At 43.3% G+C, this 18688-nt stretch overlaps 1 protein-coding gene across 1 annotated transcript in view; it reads right to left on the reverse strand.

The window, feature by feature from the left end:
- The window catches only part of pdzd8 (PDZ domain containing 8), a 230369-nt gene extending 212134 nt beyond the window's left edge, over nucleotides 1-18235 (reverse strand). The window contains exon 1 of the mRNA XM_068052980.1: nucleotides 17165-18235. Within this exon, the coding sequence (XP_067909081.1) occupies nucleotides 17165-17988 (824 nt within the window). The 5' untranslated portion in view covers nucleotides 17989-18235. The remainder of the gene's footprint in view (nucleotides 1-17164) is intronic.
- Between the last annotated feature and the right edge of the window lie 453 nt (nucleotides 18236-18688).

An 18688-nucleotide genomic window follows, 5' to 3' on the forward strand; every position in this document is an offset into this window, starting at 1 on the left:
CCTTAGCTGCATGAAAGGCAGAAAAATATTTTCACATCAATCACCCTCCTCAATCACTGTTAAAATAAACCTGACGTATACACGAGATAGATTGCACAACACTAGCAGGGCATCATATTACAGATAATCTGTGACTTTTCTAATATTTGTCAGTTCCAAAGAAGGGTCACTGACCCGAAACGTTAACTCTGCTTCTCTTTCCACAGATGCTGCCAGACCTGCTGAGTGAATCCAGCATTTCTTGTTTTTGTTTCAGATTTCCAGCATCCGCAGTATTTTGCTTTTATCATATTACAGAACTGGGCGGCACAGTGGTTAGCACCGCAGCCTCACAGCTCCAGGGATCCGGGTTCGATTCTGGGTACTGCCTGTGCGGAGTTTGCAAGTTTTCCCTGTGACCGTGTGGGTTTTCGCCGGGTGCTCCGGTTTCCTCCCACCGCCAAAGACTAGCAGGTGATAAGTAAATTGGCAATTATAAATTGTCCCTAGTGTTGGTAGAGAATATGGGATTACTGGAGGGTTAGTATAAATGGGTGGTTGTTGGTCGGCACAGACTCAGTGGGCTGAAGGGCCTGTTTCAGTGCTGTATCTCTAAATAAAATAAATAAACTGCTTCTCGCTGACATGGTCCTGTATTACAAAGCCTTCATTAGAGGTCAGCAACATCATCTATGACAACCACTAACCCCAAAAACAAAACACAGCAGGCCTGGTATGATCATGTGCTGCCAAAAACTTTATAAAGTGATCTCAGAGCATTCTTTTTCCAATCTAAGACTAAAAATAGGGGAACACATTTAGAACTACATCATCCCTGCCCCCTCCAACAGCGAGCCAAGATCATCCCCGGTAGAAAGAATCATAATCTTGTGACCACTTTACTCAAAATAGAACATATAGGATGTAGAGCACTTAAGTCTATTTTTTTTGTGCTTTGTAACTAATAATTCAGATTTCAGGTGCTTGTCAGAACTAATGAGTGCAGTTAACATTACAACTCACACAATGGTTCAACCTAGATTTGTATAGCACTTTTTATTTTTCTGTTGAGTCAATTCAATTCAGTTACATGACTCATTGCTCTAATCCATTCTTCTTTGACTCAATACAGCTCCTTCAATTAAAATCTTTACTGCTGTTCAGGACATTTTAATGATGGCAGTCCTCACTTCTGGAGAGAGAAGAGCTGAAGCTTAATTCAGTCATGGAGAAGTATTCAAACTCTTGCAATTATTAGCAGCAAAAACACCTAAAGTTCTTCATTTTGTAAAATGCCAATTTTTTACTCGAGTAACTCAGGAGAAAATGGGATACAGATACATTGTGTAAGTGAAGACCCCACTAAAATGAGCAACGGCTTAAATAAGTTACCAAGCCTTCTGAACTTCTGAAATGCATTCTATGCTTTCCAGTTCCACACACAAGGTCATCTAGATTATGGGATACTATTCACTTGAAGGGAACAACCCTTTCACTTAAATAGTGTCAGTCACATCTCATATAAACAACTACCCCATCTGTCACCATTAGGGTTGTGTGTCTTTCACAGGCTCCATTTGTTGTGCAAATGCCATGAATCTCTGTCAAACTCATGAATGTCTCTTAAAACCAAGGTCATAAATTTAGTGCATGTGTATTCCCTCCCCATCCAAGGGGATTGGAATTTACATCGTAATACTATTCTGCAGATTGTACAACACTTGTATGAAATATATTAAATACTCCTAATTCCATGGAACTTTAAGCACCCTGTGAAGGAAGGAAACTAGCAAAACACACACAAATCTACCTAAAGTCAATGCACTGTCAAATTAATGGACACATTTCAACTGATCCCCTGTGAAGGCCTTTGCAAAACAATTAGAGTGTGTAAAAGTACACAGTCCTACCAACTGTCAAAATAATGCAAATTGTAAAATACTTCCTATTTCCACGAGTTGTTCTCCTGTTTCTGAAGACATTTTTCATATTCACTCTCCCCATGAATGACTTACCTCCCTTTCTAATTCTTTGATACTCTGTCTTAGTCTTTCATTCTTTCCATCTCTTCCTTTTGTGCTGTGTGTCACTCACATGGTCTTGCTGCTCTCTTTTTCTGTTTATCCCTAACTCTCACTCACTCCCTTTCAAGAGATCTTTCCTTGTCCATCTTTCCTACATTCTGTATGTCTCCCATACTTTCCCCTTTGATGCATCCACCTCCAGTTATGTCTTCTCCTCCAACTGCCTACTGAACTCTTGTTTTTCTCTCTCAGTGCATGTCTCTCTTTCCACATATTTTTTATGCTCTCCTTTTCCACTCATTTTTCATGGGCCGGATTCATGTGTTTGTATGGTAGTGCTAGGGCTAAGACTTGAGATTGGAGTGAAAAGATGATGTTGGGCTGGAGAAAATGAGGTTCATGATGAAGCAGAGACCAGTACCTGCCAATGCAGCGCTATCTGTAGTGGTTAGTAATGCGGTGATTGCTGTGCATTGTCTATTTTTGCTGGATGCAGCTTTGTCTTTTTTTTTAAATTTATTCATGGGACGTCGGCTTCACGGACAAGGCCAGCACCTATTGTCCATTAGAAGGTGGTGGTGAGCTGCCTTCTTGAACTGCTGCAGTCCATGTGGTGATGGTACACCCACAGGGCTGTTCGGTAGGGAGTGCCAGAATTATGACCCAGTGACAATGAAGGTGTGGTGATATATTTGAGTCAGGATGTTGGGAGGTGGTGGTGTTCCCATGTGCCTGCTGCCCTTGTCCTTCTAGATGGTAGCGTTCAGGGGTTGGGAGGTGCCTTCGAAGGAACCTTGGCAAACTGCTGTGTAGATTGTTGTGCCAGTGGTAGAGGGAGTCAACATTTAAGGTAGTGGATGGGATGCCAAGCAGGTTGCTTTGACCTTGATGGTGTTGAGATTCTTGGAGCTGCACCCATCCAGGAAAATGTAGAATATTTCATCACACTCTTGACTTGTGCCTTGTCGATGGTGCAAAAGGTTCGGGGAGTCAGGAGGCAAGTTATGTGGCTGGTCCAGTTAAGTTCGTGGCCAATTTATAATATATTAATGGCATGATGACCTGTCTACTTACTTAATTGTGTATAATGTTTGGTACCATGTAATTTTAGTGTTTTTATTGTTTTACATTGTTTGTACATTATTATTGCAGGGATGCAGCTCGGTTTGTATTTATTATGCATCAATAGTAATACCACTACCATGCTGCTGTTATTTACCAATGGTTGCCTCCACTACCACACTTCTCCTTTCATCTGAAAACAGCTCCTGGGTCTAGTGTTAAGACAAGCAAAATCCAGAGCTTGAAGTATACCTGCGCCAGGGTCCAGATTGGAGGAGGTTTCCATTTGACCTTGGAGCAGGTTTCTGGGTCCATAACTAAGCAGCTTATCTGGAACTGAGTGGGCAAAGCCCCAGGCTTGAAGCAGACATAATCGGCGGCATAAGTAGCAAAGAGAGAGAGACCAAGACTGAAAGCAAAGAGGCCATTTACTAAATTTAGACAGAACATCCTGTAAGAACCCATATATAGTTCGAGAAAAGTTATTTTCCTAAACTCAATTATGTTTAAAAACATTAAGATAGATTTACCCCAAAAGGACCAACACAGTACAATATGCAAAACCTACACTTTTTAATAACGACATTATTTTCAAAAAGCTATTATGGTCTTAAGCTAATAATGTTTACACAAGGACTATTGACAGTCAAATGTAATTACTGGGCAGGTAGCAGTGAAGGTATCAGAGGTATAGTGGAAACATCACTATGTTTTAGGTCAAACAGCTGTAATGGAAAAGAGAACTGTCTCATTAACTAGCCAGTGACCGAATTTATAGCTGAGAAATCATAAATTCTTATTTACTCACTAAGAGTGAAAACAGCTGGAGGAAAGATGGGCTTGACTTGAACCTGGGCCTCAGAAGTGAAAAGATGAGTCATCTCCTGCCCAATTTCCAGGAGCATGCATCACAATATAACATTTACAAGTTGTGAGGTTTAATTTACATTACAGTAGCACTTAATTCCAAACTGTTTTTTGGAAGACTTTTCTAGAAAATTAATCGGGTTGACATCAATATGACTGACTGAGTGGACCAAACTCAGCCATTCCAAGCTCAACATTAACAACTTGTCACAATTCGTTGAAATTGTCATGAAGACCCCCACCTGCCAAGAATGAGGCATATTCAGTTTGTCATATGAGCATTAGTTTTAAACTGTTGCTGGAGGGAAGAAATGACTTGTTTTACAAGAGACCACCAGACACTTGGCTGAAGGACATTTGCATACTAAGAGACAGAGTTTGGAGAGACAAAAGAATTGCTCACTGATTCAATTAACAGAGACAAAAACAAGAAATGCTGGATTCACTCAGCAGGTCTGGCAGCATCTGTAGAAAGAGAAGCAGAGTTAACGTTTCGGGTCAGTGACCCTTCTTCGGAACTGACAAATATTAGAAAAGTCACAGATTATAAACAAGTGAGGTGGGGGTTGGGCAAGAGATAACAAAGGAGAAGGTGCAGATTGGACCAGGCCACATAGCTGACCAAAAGGTCACAGAGCAAAGGCAAACAATATGTTAATGGTGTTTTGAAAGACAAAGCATTAGTACAGATTAGGTGTGAATATACTGAATATAGAACATCAGCAAGTGCAAACCTGAAGAAAAACAACCTGAAAAAAACAGTGGGTAAGCAAACTGAACAAACTAAGATGAAATGAAATAAATGCAAAAAATGTAAAAAGGAATGCAAAAAAAAGGAAGAAAAAATAACTAAAAATGACTAAAAATGAAAGTAAAGTGGGGGGCTGTCATGCTCTGAAATTATTGAACTCAATGTTCAGTCCGGCAGGCTGTAGTGTGCCTAATCGGTAGATGAGATGCTGTTCCTCGAGCTTGCGTTGATGTTCACTGGAACACTGCAGCAATCCCAGGACAGAGATGTGAGCATGAGAGCAGGGGGGAGTGTTGAAATGGCAAGCAACCGGAAGCTCAGGGTCCTGCTTGCGGATTAACAATTAACAGAGATTGGGCTGGGCAATGGTGATCCACAGCTTGTGGTGGGAGACAGCACTACACTCCGCCCCCTCCCACAGAGAGCTTTGGAAATGTACAAATGCAGGAATGGTTAAGCCAAATGATCACATGACTAATTGGCTGGACCAGACTTTTTGAACTAGATACAGGAGTTTTAAGGCAGACTGCAGATTGTAACTGAACCTGAGACACGACAGCCTCTCTCCTGGCTGGCGCTCTCGCACTCTCTCACAAGCCACCGGACCCAATGAAGTCGCTTAAACCTCGAGAGAAAAGACACCTACATCGAAACAAGTTAAAGCATGCACTGGGCCCCAATGAATAGCAAGACTTACCGACAACCAAAGGTTCCACACTGAACTTAAAGGACGGTAAATAACTAGCAGATATTGCCTCAGACTTTTTCCCTTCATTCCTTCTACTTTTTCTGACTCTATCTGCGTGTTTATCGCGTATGCATGCTAGCGTGGTCATAGAGTCATCGAGTCAGACAGCACAGAAACAAGCCCTTCGGCCCATCATATCTGTGCCGGCCATCAAGCACCTAACTATTCTAATCCCATTTTCCAGCACCTGGCCCGTAGCCTTGTATGCTATGGCGTTTCAACTGCTCATCTAAATACTTGTTAAGTGTTGTGATGGTTCCTGCCTCTACCACCTTTTCAGGCAGTGCGTTCCAGATTCCCACCACCCACTGGGTAAAATAATTTTTCCTCAAATCCCCTCTAAACCTCCTGCCCCTTACTTTAAATCTATGCCCCCTGGTTATTAACCCCTCCGCTAAAGGAAAAAGTTTCTTCCTATCTAATCTATCAATGCCCCTCATAATTTTGTATACCTCCAATCATGTCACCCCTCAGCCTTCTCTGCTCTAAGGAAAACAACCCTAGCCTTTTCAGTCATCGAGAGATACAGCACTGAAACAGGCCCTTTGGCCCACTGAGTCTGTGCTGACCATCAACCACCCATTTATACTAATCTTACATTAATCCCATATTCCCTACCACATCCCCACCTTCCCTCAATTCTCCTACCACCTATCTATACTAGGGGCAATTTACAATGGCCAATTTACCTATCAACCTGCAAGTCTTTGGCTGTGGGATGAAACCGGAGCACCCGACGGAAACCCACGCGGTCACAGGGAGAACTTGCAAACTCCACACAGGCAGTACCCAGAACTGAACCCGGGTCGCTGGAGCTGTGAGGCTGCGGCGCTAACCACTGTGCCACTCATACTCTTCATAGCTGAAATGCTCCAGCCCAGGCAACATCCTGGTAAATCTCCTCTGCACCCTCTCCAGTGAAATCACATCCTTCCTATAGTGTGGCAACCAGAACTGTACACAGTACTCCAGCTGTGGCCTAACTAGCGTTTTATACAGCTCCATCATAACCTCCCTGCTCTTATATTCTATGCCTCAGCTAATAAAGGCAAGTATCCCATATGTCTTCCTAACTACCTTATCTACCTGTGCTGCTGCCTTCAGTGATCTATGGACAAGTACACCAAGGTCCCTCTGACCTTCTGTACTTCCTAGGGTCCTACCATCCATTGTATATTCCCTTGCCTTGTTAGTCCTCCCAAAATGCATCACCTCACTCTTCTCAGGATTAAATTCCATTTGCCACTGCTCTGCCCATCTTACCAGCCCATCTATATTGTCCTGCAATCTAAGGCTTTCCTCCTCACTATTTACGACACCACCAATTTTCGTGTCATCCGCGAACCTACTGGTCATACCTCCTATATCCACGTCTAAATAATTAATGTACACTACAAACAGCAAGGGCCCAGCACCGATCCCTGCAGTACACCACTGGTCATAGACTTCCACTTGCAAAAACAACCCTCAACCATCACCCTCTGCTTCCTGCCACTAAGTCAATTTTGGATCCAATTTGCCAAATTGCCCTGGATCCCATGGGCTCTTACCTTCTTAACCAATCTCTCATGCAGGACCTTATCAAAAGCCTTACTGAAGTCTATGTAATGCTTTACCCTCATCTACACATCTAGTCACCTCCTTGAAAAATTCAATCAGGTTAGTTAGTTAGACACAATCTCCCCCTGACAAAGCCATGCTGACTATCCCTGATTAATCCTGTCCCTCAGAATTTTTTCCAATAGTTTCCCAACCACTGATGTTAGACTCACCAGCCTGCAGTTACCTGGTTTATCCCTGCTACCCTTCTTGAATAATGGTACCACCTTCGCTGTCCTCCAGTCCTCTGGTACCTCTCCTGTGGCCAGAGAGGATTTGAAAATTTGTGTCAAAGTCCCCGCTATCTCCTCCCTTGCCTCACATAACAGCCTGGGATACATCTCATCTGGACCTGGAGATTTATCCATTTTTAAGCCCGCTAAAACAGTTAATACTTCCTCCCTTTCAACACTGATATATTCAAGTATATCACAATCCCCCTCCATGATCTCTACACCTGCATCGTCCTTCTCCATAGTGAACACAGATGAAAAGTAATCATTTAAAGCCTCACCTATATCATCCAGCTCCACACACAGACTGCTACTTTGGTCCCTAATGGGCCCTACTCTTTCCCTGCTTATCCTCCTGCCCTTAATATACTTATAAAATGCCTTGGGATTTTCCTTTATCTTGCCCGCCAGTGTTTGTTCATGTCCCCTCTTCACTCTCCTAATTACTTTAAGTACCCTCCCACACTTTCTATACTCCTCTAGGGCCTCCACTGTTTTCAGCATCTGAATCTGCCATAAGCCTCCGTTTTTTTCCTGATCCAATCCTGTATATCCCTTGACATCCAGGATTTCCTGGACTTGGTGGTCCTACCCTTCACCTTTATGGGTACATGTCGGCCCTGAACGCTCACTATTTCGTCTTTGAATGACTCCCACTGGTCTGATGTAGATTTTCCTACAAGTAGCTGCTCCCAGTCCACTTTGACCAGATCCTGTTTTATCATACTGAAATCAGCCTTCCCCCAATTCAGTACCTTTATTTCCGGTCCGTCTTCGTCCTTTTCCATAACTACCTTAAATCTTACAGAGTTATGGTCACTATCCCCGAAATGCTCCCCCACTGACACTTCTACCACCTGTCAGGCTTCATTCCCTAGGATTAGGTCCAGCACTGCCCCTTCTCTTGGTCGCATCGCGTATTCATAGCCGTTACCCGAATTAGAGTTTAAGATTAATAAACTTCCACCTTTCTTGTTTAAATCTAAGAAAACCTGTCTTATTGATTTCTTTGCCTTACAATTGGAAAGCAATGAACAAGGATTCACTGAGGGGGAAGCTAAAACATATGGTTTAATTTTTTTAAAACACCGTTAAGGTTAGACCAGGCAAAGACTGAAAAGGAACCCCTAGAATCCCGAGTCATCTGGTCGTAACAGAACAAAAATTCCCAAATACTTAAACAATTGTCTCTAAAGATATTATTGAGTACAACTGAAACAGAGAAACAGTTGTGAGCCTATGGGTCGAATTTAAATAAAGAATATTCAGAAATGATGCACAGGAAAAGACCCGCATATCCATCAAATTGGCTCCACTCCATGAAGTCTGCAGCATCATGACTAAACAGTTCCACCTTCCTCCCCCATTCACCAACACAGTCAGTCACGTAATGAAGCCTTATTAGTTGCACAACAGTTTGCATTTATATAGTGCCTTTCATGTAAGAAAAAACATTGCAAGTTGCTGGACAGAGGTGCAAGACAAAAATGTGTGCCAAACCAAAACAGGAAAGATTAGGAAACAGAGGAAATGTGGAGGACCCATTGCATACTTTATATATAATTTACCTTGTCTAATAGCACAATTGATGCAAGTTGTACATGTGTTACAGTGGCTGCTTCACAAGTTGTATGTCTGTTTATACTGTTGCTACTGGCCTCAGAGCTTCATTGCAAGCTGTTACATTTTAAATGTTTTGATAGCAGCACCATATGTACTCACAAAACATTTAAAATAGCACTGTGCACATTTATAAGATGGGCAGGAGATCCAAGGAACTGCCATGAACCTATTTAAACCAAGTTTGACAGAGTTCTGAAGTTGTATGCCACAGGATATCAAACACAAGCATTGAGAGATAACCTACTTGAGCAGGGTTGCATTGCTCTGTACTATGGTCAAACTGGCAGCAGAATCCAAAGTTGTACCGTAATCGTTACATCACCACAAAGTATTGAAATAAAAGTAGCAATAGACCTGGAACCTAAAAATCGTATTCAATCACAACCCCATTTATTTTTGAACTGAGTGGAAAGGTACTGAGTGGTTTGTACGGTTTGAGATAGAGCCAACAGGGGATCACTTCAGTCTCTAGCTGAGCACAAAAAAAAAGAGGAAAATTGTGGCTAAACATTTTATTTTAAATTTGTGCTGCCATTTTTATATGCATCAACAGTAAAGCCAATATTTGGGCAGGGGTTTACACTGTTCAACATTTCAACCTCAGGTGCAGGAAAAGTTTGGGCCAGTAATCTGATTTGTTGAGGCACAAGAGTGATGAGCGATATCAAATGAACTGTACAATATCTGATGCAATATTAACTTTTAATAAAAAGAACTACATTTTCTTCTGCCAGGTATTAAAACTTGACTCCAAAACCACACAACACAAAACTGATAGCATATAAAAAGGTAAGGAACTAATTTCTCCTCTCCCATTTGAAACATTTTTCAGGGAAATCAAGGGATATGGGAAATAGGCAGGAAAGAGGAGTTGAGGCAGAAGATCAGCCATGATCGTACTGAATGGCGGAGCAGGCTCGAGGGGCTGGATGGTCTACTCCTGCTCCTATTTCTTATGCTGTGAAACACTGAATGGTCTTCAAATTGAACTCCACTTGCAAACTGCGCAGTTCAGGTTTCATATTCTCGAGGCAGTCAATTGTAAAATAAACAACCAAAGATCGTTAGCCATTCAAAAGTCAAGTTTGAAACCTTACAGACAAAAAGCCAACTAGTTTAGTCTTTTCAGCCGTGCACTCATTTATTATTTATACTTGCTCTCAGTTACAAGCAGTGTACAATAATCTTTAAGTATGTATGTTATTACTTACATCAGCCACTGTTGCTTCTCGATGGGAACAGTATGGAATGGGTTCACTCAAAAAGGTTTCAGACTAAGAGAACGCTTGTAAAATTTAAATTGGACAAATATTTTCCTTGGCTTATGAGCCAAGTTGCTTAATTAGTTTTGGTTCAATAAAAAAAAAGTTTGGATTCATTATTAGATGATACATGTCAAACCAACCAGCATCCTTTCCATGCCAAGCAAACAAATACTTCTAACTTTTCATTCTGAACTGTGTGTATATTTTAAAAGTCTAGAGCGGGGTGTGGGTTTCCCCACAGTCCAGATTGTTAATATTACAATTCTGCATCATTTAATCATGAAATGCATCTCGTTTCAATAAATTCTAACAATACATTAACTTTACCCATTTCCTCCAGAAATAGGCAATGAAGTTGAGAAGCACTCCCGATACACTCAGCTATTTTTAACATGAGGAACCTCCGGAAATTGCAGCAGTGCTTCCCATCCCTTCCCCCATGCCTGATTCTAAGGCAGTGCCATTGTAAAGGCATGATAAACTCAACACAATTTCTGTACCTCACCCCAAGAGAGAAAATGGAAATTAGAGCAAAACTGACTGGACTGTTCTAAGCATGTTGCAATTTGATTTGTTTTAAAAAGAGTGCATCAGGAGAAATTATAGTACATGCTTTTATATCTATAAAGGGAGAATATAAGAGCAACGTTTGAACTCAGAGTGGAAATGCAGGAGAGGTCATTCGACAAAACAGAACCATCTTTTAGGATTACTAAAAATATCCCCGCTTGCCTTTTACTTATTTTAATTATTGATTTTATTTTGTATTTGAACACATTTTCTCCAGGGACCATACTATGGAAAATATGTTTACAACCCAACCTTGACATGAAACACAGCAAGATATCTGTACCTATGAACAGCAGGTCATGTGCAATAAATTCACTAAAATGGTGTAAAACTGTAAGCGCAGCAGAGATGATAGGATTGATGCAGTATCTTGATTTTCAGGAAGCATCTCATTGAGACATATGGCTGGAATGTAAGTTTCATGGCTAAATGAGGAAGTCGTAAATTGGCCACTTATCAGCAAGTACAAGGGTAACAATATTTTTTCATTCATTATTGGGATGTGAGCATCACTGGCAAGGCCAGCATTTTTTGCCCAACCCTAATTACCCTAGAGAAGGTGGTGGTGAGCCACCTTCATGAATTGCTGCAGTCCATGTGGTGTAGGTACACCCACAGTGCTTTTTTTTCCTGTAGGGTTTGATACAACTGAGTGGCTTGCTAGACCATTTCAAAAGGCAGTTAAGGGTCAACTACATTGCTGTGGATCTGGAGTTGTGTGTAGGCCAGACCAGGTAATGAGAGCAAATTTCCTTCCCTGAAAGTCATTAGTGAAACAAATGGATTTTTTTACAACAATCCCGTAGTTTCATGATTATTATTAGTGAGACTGGCATTTCATTCCAGATTTATTAAATAATTAATTGAATTGAAACTCCCCCAACTGCTGTGGTGGGATTTGAACTCATATTTCCAGATCATTAGTACAGGCCCCTGGATTACTAGTCCAGTAACATTACTAGAAGTGATCTCATAACCAACGGATCAGATCGAAGCTCTGCAGTCCTGCCACATCCAGCCATGAATGGTGGTGGACAATTAAACAACTAACTGGAGGAGGTAGCTCCACAAATATCCCCATCCTCAATGATGGGGGAGCCCAGCACATCAGTGCAAAAGAAAAGGGTGAAGCATTTGCAACAATCTTCAGCCAGAAGTGCCGAGTTGATGATCCGTCTTGGCCTCCTCCTGAAGTCCCCAGCATCACAGATGCCAGTTTTCAGCTAATTCGATTCACTCCGTGTGATATCAAGAAACAACTGAAGGCACTGGATACTGAAAATGCTATGGGCCCTGACAATATTCCGGCAACAGTATTGAAGACAAGAGCTCCAGACCTTACCGTACCCCTAGCCAAGCTGTTCCAGTACAGCTGCAACACTGGCATTTGCCCGGCAATGTGGAAAATTGCCCAGGTAGGTCATGTACACAAAAAGCAGGACAAGTCCAACCTGGCCCCATCAGCCTACTCTCAATCATCAGTAAAGTGATGGACAGCATTGTCAACAGCAGCATTTGCTTAGCAACAACCTGCTCATTGATGCTCAGTTTGGGTTCTGCCAGGGCCACTCAGCTCTAGACTTCATTACTGCCTTGGTTCAAACATTGACAAAAGAGCTGAACGCAAGAGGTGAGGTGAGAGTGACTGCCCTTGACATCAAGGCAGCATTTGACCAAGTATGGCATCAAGGAGCCCCAGCAAAACTGGAGTCAATAGGAATCAGGGGGGAAACTCTCCGCTGATTGGAGTCCTACCTAGCACAAAGGAAGATGGCTGTAGTTGTTGGAGGTCAATCATCTGAGCTCCAGGACATCACTGCAGGAGTTCCTCAGGATAGTGTCCTTAGGCCAAACCATCTTCAGCTGCTTCATCAATGGCCTACCTCAATCATAAGTCAGAAGTGGGGATGTTCACTGATGATTGGTGCTGAACATTGCACATTCGCGACTCCTCAGATACTGAAGCTGTCCGTGTAGAAATGCAGCAACACCTGGACAATATTCAAGCATGGGCTGATAAGTAGCAAGTAACATTCACGCCACACAAGTGCCAGGCAATGACCATCTCCAACAAGAGAGAATCTAACCATCTCCCCATGACATTCAATTGCATTACCATCACTGAATCCCCCACTATCAACATCCTGGGAATTATCATTGACCAGAAACTGAATTGCAGTCTATTGGCCTTGCCAGCAACGCTCATATCCCATGAATGAATTTTTAAAATGTTACCGTCCCCCGGCCTTTTATGGAAAACGGTGACCAGTTGCATCCCCAGAGGGTGATACTAGGACCTCAATATTGCTTCATGATCTTGATGAAGGCCTTGTAGGCAGAATGATTAAGTTTGAAGTTGATAGTAAGTTGGGTTACAAAGCAGAATAAAAAGGATGGGGACAAAACTTTAATATCTAAAAACAAAGTATTTTGGCAAATGATCTTTAACATTGAGAAGCAAAGTAACTGCCATTGGTACTGAAAAGAAAATCACAAAATGAAGGGCATATTGTTGCATTAAATGGACCAGAAAATTAATGATAGCTTAGTAAACAAAACATATTGTCACACTGAACAAGAACAGTTGCCAGAACAAGTAGAACACTGGATATTTATGAAAAGCCAAGATAAATGTCCAAGGAAACTAAGCAGACACTCAATGAAGTAACATAAGTAATAATGTACCCAGTCTTGCTCTTCATACTTACAGGGAAAGCAGTAAGAAAATAATGAAAGTGGTTCCAGGATTAAGATTCTTGACTGTCTATAAATGGCTGAAGCACACACAATTCATTCTCACTGGAATAATACATTTGGAAGACAGCACGTTGCAAGCTGCCCAATCAGAAAATAAGGTAGGAGCGATCAAAAGTTAAAAAGTTAAAAGTTCAATACAAGTATTTCAAATTTAGAGGGAGTGTTATCTCCCTTGGGCAGTAGTGTCAAATGGACGAAAGAGAATCAGCAACCTATTTTACACTCTGCCTGATTTTCTTTGAAAGGAACATTGGCAGAGTGTAAAACAGAATGCTGATTCGCTCTTTCCCGTTTAGCACTCCTACAAGTATTTACATTTTCTGGGGAAAGAAACAATTTACATTTTGAGCTCCCAATATCAGAATCAAGCATCACTTGTACTTTAACACTCTTACCAGTGCATCAATCAACGGATCTCAGTAATAACCTGAGAATGGCACCCTCTAATGTAACAGAGTGACTTTTTTTCATTTAACACACCAATACCCTGTGGCCTTTGAGTGGGGTTTCCAATTTATTGAGAAGTAGTGAGTCTCCCAAAGTTTTGGCCGCTGCAAGTCAGGACAAGGCAAATTCCCAATAGGATGCATTAGTGATGCCACAGGTCTAAATATGAATGAATATTTACTCCTCCTGAAGTTCTCTCTAATGACAGAAGGGTGGAGGTGCGATTGTGCCACAGAAAGAGTGCATGACATACATAGCAAATGTAATATGCTATAAATTGCCATCAAATTATGTTTAGTTTTATGCTATTTTAAGTCTGGCCAAACTCATCTCTTGTAAGAACCTTACAGCTTGGATCCAAAATTGGCTTAGTGGCAGGAGGCAGAGGGTAATGGTCGAGGGCTGTTTTTGCAAGTGGAAGCCTGTGACCAGTGGTGTACCACAGGGATCGGTGCTGGGACCCTTGCTGTTTGCAGGGTACATTAATGATTTAGACGTGAATGCAGGAGGTATGATCAATAAGTTTGCAGATGAAAACTGGTGGTGTCATAAATAGTGAGCAGGAAAGCCTCAGATTACAGGATGATATAGATGGGCTGGTAAAATGGGCAGAGCAGTGGCAAATGGAATTTAATCCTGAGAAGTGTGATGTGATGCATTTTAGGAGGATTAACAAGGCAAGGGAATATACAATATATAGTAGGACCCAGGAAGTATTTAGAGCCAGAGGGGCCTTGGTGTACTTATCCACAGATCACTGAAGGCAGCAGCACAGGTAGATAAGGTGGTTAGGAAGACATATGGGATACTAGCCTTTATTAGCCGAGGCACAGAATATAAGAGCGGGGAGGTTATGATGGAGCTGTATAAAACACTAGTTCGGCCACAGCTGGAGTACTGTGTACAGTTCTGGGCACCACACTATAGGATGGACGTGACTGCACTGGAGAGGGAGCAGAGGAGATTCACCAGGATGTTGCCTGGGCTGGAGCACTTCAGCTATGAAGAGAGACTGAAAAGGCTACGGTTGTTTTCCTTCGAGCAGAGAAGGCTGAGGGAAGATATGATTGAGCTATACAAAATTATGAGGGACATTGATAGGAAGAAACTTTTTCCCTTAGCGAAGGGGTCAATAACCAGGGGGCATAGATTTAAGGTAAGGGGCAGGAGGTTTAGAGGGGATTTGAGGAAAAAAATTTTCACCAGAGGGTGGTTGGAATCTGGAACGCACTGTCTGAAGAGGTGGCAGAGGCAGGAACCCTCACAACATTTAATAAGTATTTAGATGAGCAGCTGAAACGCCATAGCATACAAAGCTACAGGCCAAGTGCTGGAAAATGGGATTAGGATAGTTAGGCGCTTGATGGCCAGCACAGACACGATGGGCCGAAGAGCCTGTTTCTGTGCTGTATAACTCTCTGACTCTAGCTTCAGTCTGAGCTGGATCTGAACCCAGGTCCTTGTATCTGTCCCACTGAACCAGTCTCTATTGATGGCTGATTTTATTTGAAGAGTATCAGAATACCATCTATTAAAAAAAACAGCACTTTGGTGCTCCACTGAGGAAAGTTTCACTTGTTAGAATGGAATAAAGATCAAAAAAAAGGTTCAGTAGCCCTCCAATTACAACATCTAGTTATTTATTAAATGACTCCTGGCCTGACTGCAACCACCCTTCCTGCCATCCTATTCCAGCTGTCTATCGTAAAGAATTATTTTCTGAAGTCTGTACTAAAATTGCCTTTCACAACCCTGAAACTGTGTTCTATCATCTTGTCAGAGTGTATTATTCCAGATTTACATTTTTCTCCCACTATATAAGCTCCCCTCAGAGAGTCGTCACTTTCAAGGATGAAGAGCCCTAATTTATTAAGTAGTTTCTCATAGCTCTGCTGCTTCACACCAAGGATCAGCATCATTGCTCTTCTCTTCAGTGGCTACAATCAGAATGGGTCCTTCATGCCAATGGAGACCAGAACAGGATACAGTAATGCAGGTGCAGCCCAACCAGGGCACGTTACAGATTCAAAGTAAACGCGGGAGGATTTGAACTCAACCTCTAAGAAATACAATCCAGCATCTTATTTCCTTTGTTTATTGCCACCACAGTGTTTCAGTGTTTAGACAGAATGAATGATAAAGATAACTAACGCCTTCTATCTAGTCCCTCTCTGTCCTCCAACCACCACTACCCTCTATCCCCTCCCCCAGTTTGTCTCAATGTTTAAAGAGAGTAAATATGTTTAGACAGAGTGAATTAAAAAAAAACAACCTACCTAGACCCCTGATCTGATCTGCTTCACTCAAGTGCCAAATTTAACTTCCAAGATGCAGCATTTTGAATGTCAGTACCAAAAACTGCTTCCAGTAAAGCTCCATTGGCTATAGTGAACCTCATGGACAGACTAGCTGATATTGTTTACTGCAATTCCGAGGATATCACTATTTCCAATGATTTACAAGTTATACATGACATCACTATAAAGATGGTAATGAGCCATACTGCACATCATTGAGAAAGGCCTACTGCTTTGTAATTGCGATGCAGTTGGCTCCCTTCATCCTGAGCTGTGGTTCCTTAATATCAAGAAGCTCAACACCATCCAGGCAAAGCAGCCCACTTGATCGTCACCCCATTCGCCAACTTAAACATTCACTCCCTCCACTCCTGGTACACAGTAGCAGCAGTGTGTACCATCTACAAGATACACTGCAGCAACTCACCAAGCCTCCTTTGACAGCACCTTCCAAACTCGCAACCTCTACATCTAGAAGAACAAAGACAGCAGATGCATGGTAAACACCACCACGTCCAAGTTCTGCTTCAAGTCACACACCATCCTGATGTGGAACTATATTGCTGTTCCTTCATTGACATTGGGTCAAAAGCCTGGAACTCACTGCCTAACAGCATTGTGGGTGTACCTGCACCATATGGTCCACAGCAGTTCAAGGAGGCAGCTCACCACCACCTTCTCAAAGGCAATTAATTAGGGAGGTCAATAAATGCTGGTCTTGCCAGCGACACACTCATCCCATGAATGAATAAAAAAAAAATTGCATAACACACCAACCTGGAAGAGAAAATGCCATCTGCAACTGAACACTGTGCCAAGAGATGACTAAGGGGTGCATGCAGCACGATGCAGTATGGATCCGTTAATCATGATTTGGGTAATGCAGAAAGTTGCAGCTGGAATAGCCACACACACAGTAAAACAGTGTGCCACTGACGGTACCTGATTTTGTAGTTGGGTAAAGTATGTTTCCGCTTGATGACCCTCTTCAGCTGATTGACAATGATAGAGGTGAGCTGAGGCATGGGCCGGCCCTCGAACTGCGACTTCACCTCGAAGTCGATGAAAGGCTCGTCCATGAAGGCGAAGGACCAGTGGGTGAAAGGGCGGCGGGTGAACTGCAGCCTGAGGCGGCCCACCACCCTCCTCATCTTGACGAACAGGTAAGCCGACTTGCCGAAGACCAGGTCCACGTCGATGGCGAGGTGAAAGCCCCCATTGTACTCGAGCTCCAGCTCCAAGTTGAGCTCCTCGGGGACCCCCCCTCCTCCTGTGCCGCCCTCGTCCTCCTGAGCGGCGGGGCCGGAGCCTGGGGTTGGTGGCTGCAGCAATTTAGCGCTCCTGAAGACGGGAAGCGCGTTGCCGAGCGAGATGTCCCGCAGGCTGAGCCCCTCGAGCAGCCGGCCCGCTGTCTTGGTCTGCAGCAACTCCTCGAACTCCACTTTGATTTTCTTGGTCAGCCAGTGCCGGACGATGGGGGTGTCGCGGAGCTCCCGAAAGAGAAACAAAAAGATGGCGTTGAGGAAGTGGCAGCTCTCGAACCTGCTGCTGCCGGTGGCGGCCACGGAGCAAGGCGAGTCCGGAGCAGCCGGCGGCTCCTTACCACCGCCGCTGAAATATTCCTTAAGTGAGGGCTCGACCACGGGCTTGACGTATTGCACATGCCGGGGCACCGGCTCGGGTTTGTTCCGATAGAGCAGTAAAATCTGCAGTAGCAGCATGCACAGAGCCCCAGCCAGAGCAGACAGTAACATTAAATAAATCATCGCCGCTCCCTTTTGGGGCTTTGCTTTTCTGTTTTATTCGCTCACCTCCTGTGCATTTTGTCTCTCTGCCCTGCCCTCCCCGCCCCCCAGAGCTACTGTTATACTCACGGCTCCATGTTTACATGACCTATCCCCAGCAGCACAATGAAAGAGCTCTCCCTCTCTCTCTCTCCTCCCAAGCCAGCGTGCAGACGCGACGCAACACAACGCAACGCGCCCCGCATCAGCCGCAGCAACAACGTTGCGCCGGCGGCCACTCAGCCCCTCCATCTCCGGCTCTCAGCTGGGCCGCCAGCCAGCTTCATCCAAGAGGAAACAGAGCCGCGGCTAAACGCGCCAGCTTGTGTCTCTCAGGTCGGCCGCAATATTTATGCGAGCTCTCAATTAGCGTGTTATCAGCTTGTGATAGAAAATAAATGCCTGGTTTACTGCTGACTGTTTTTAAAAGCCTTCTGGCCACGATGCTGGGAGAATCTCGATTGTAAACACATTCCATTCACTGGTAACCAGCACCGACGTGTGAAGGGTCTAAAAAGGGGAACGGTGTCCGACTTCACAGTACACGGCGCTGCAGGTTCCTAAGATGGCCTTTTGTGAATAAGCTCTATCTCCGCCGCTGTGCGGGCGCCGGCTTAATCTCCTCTACAGCGACTCCCCCAGATTGTGAACACCAACTGACTTACAGGTTGCAGCAAAAAGA

This window comes from Heterodontus francisci, chromosome 20, assembly GCF_036365525.1.
Source record: "Heterodontus francisci isolate sHetFra1 chromosome 20, sHetFra1.hap1, whole genome shotgun sequence".
Classification (NCBI taxonomy): domain Eukaryota; kingdom Metazoa; phylum Chordata; class Chondrichthyes; order Heterodontiformes; family Heterodontidae; genus Heterodontus; species Heterodontus francisci.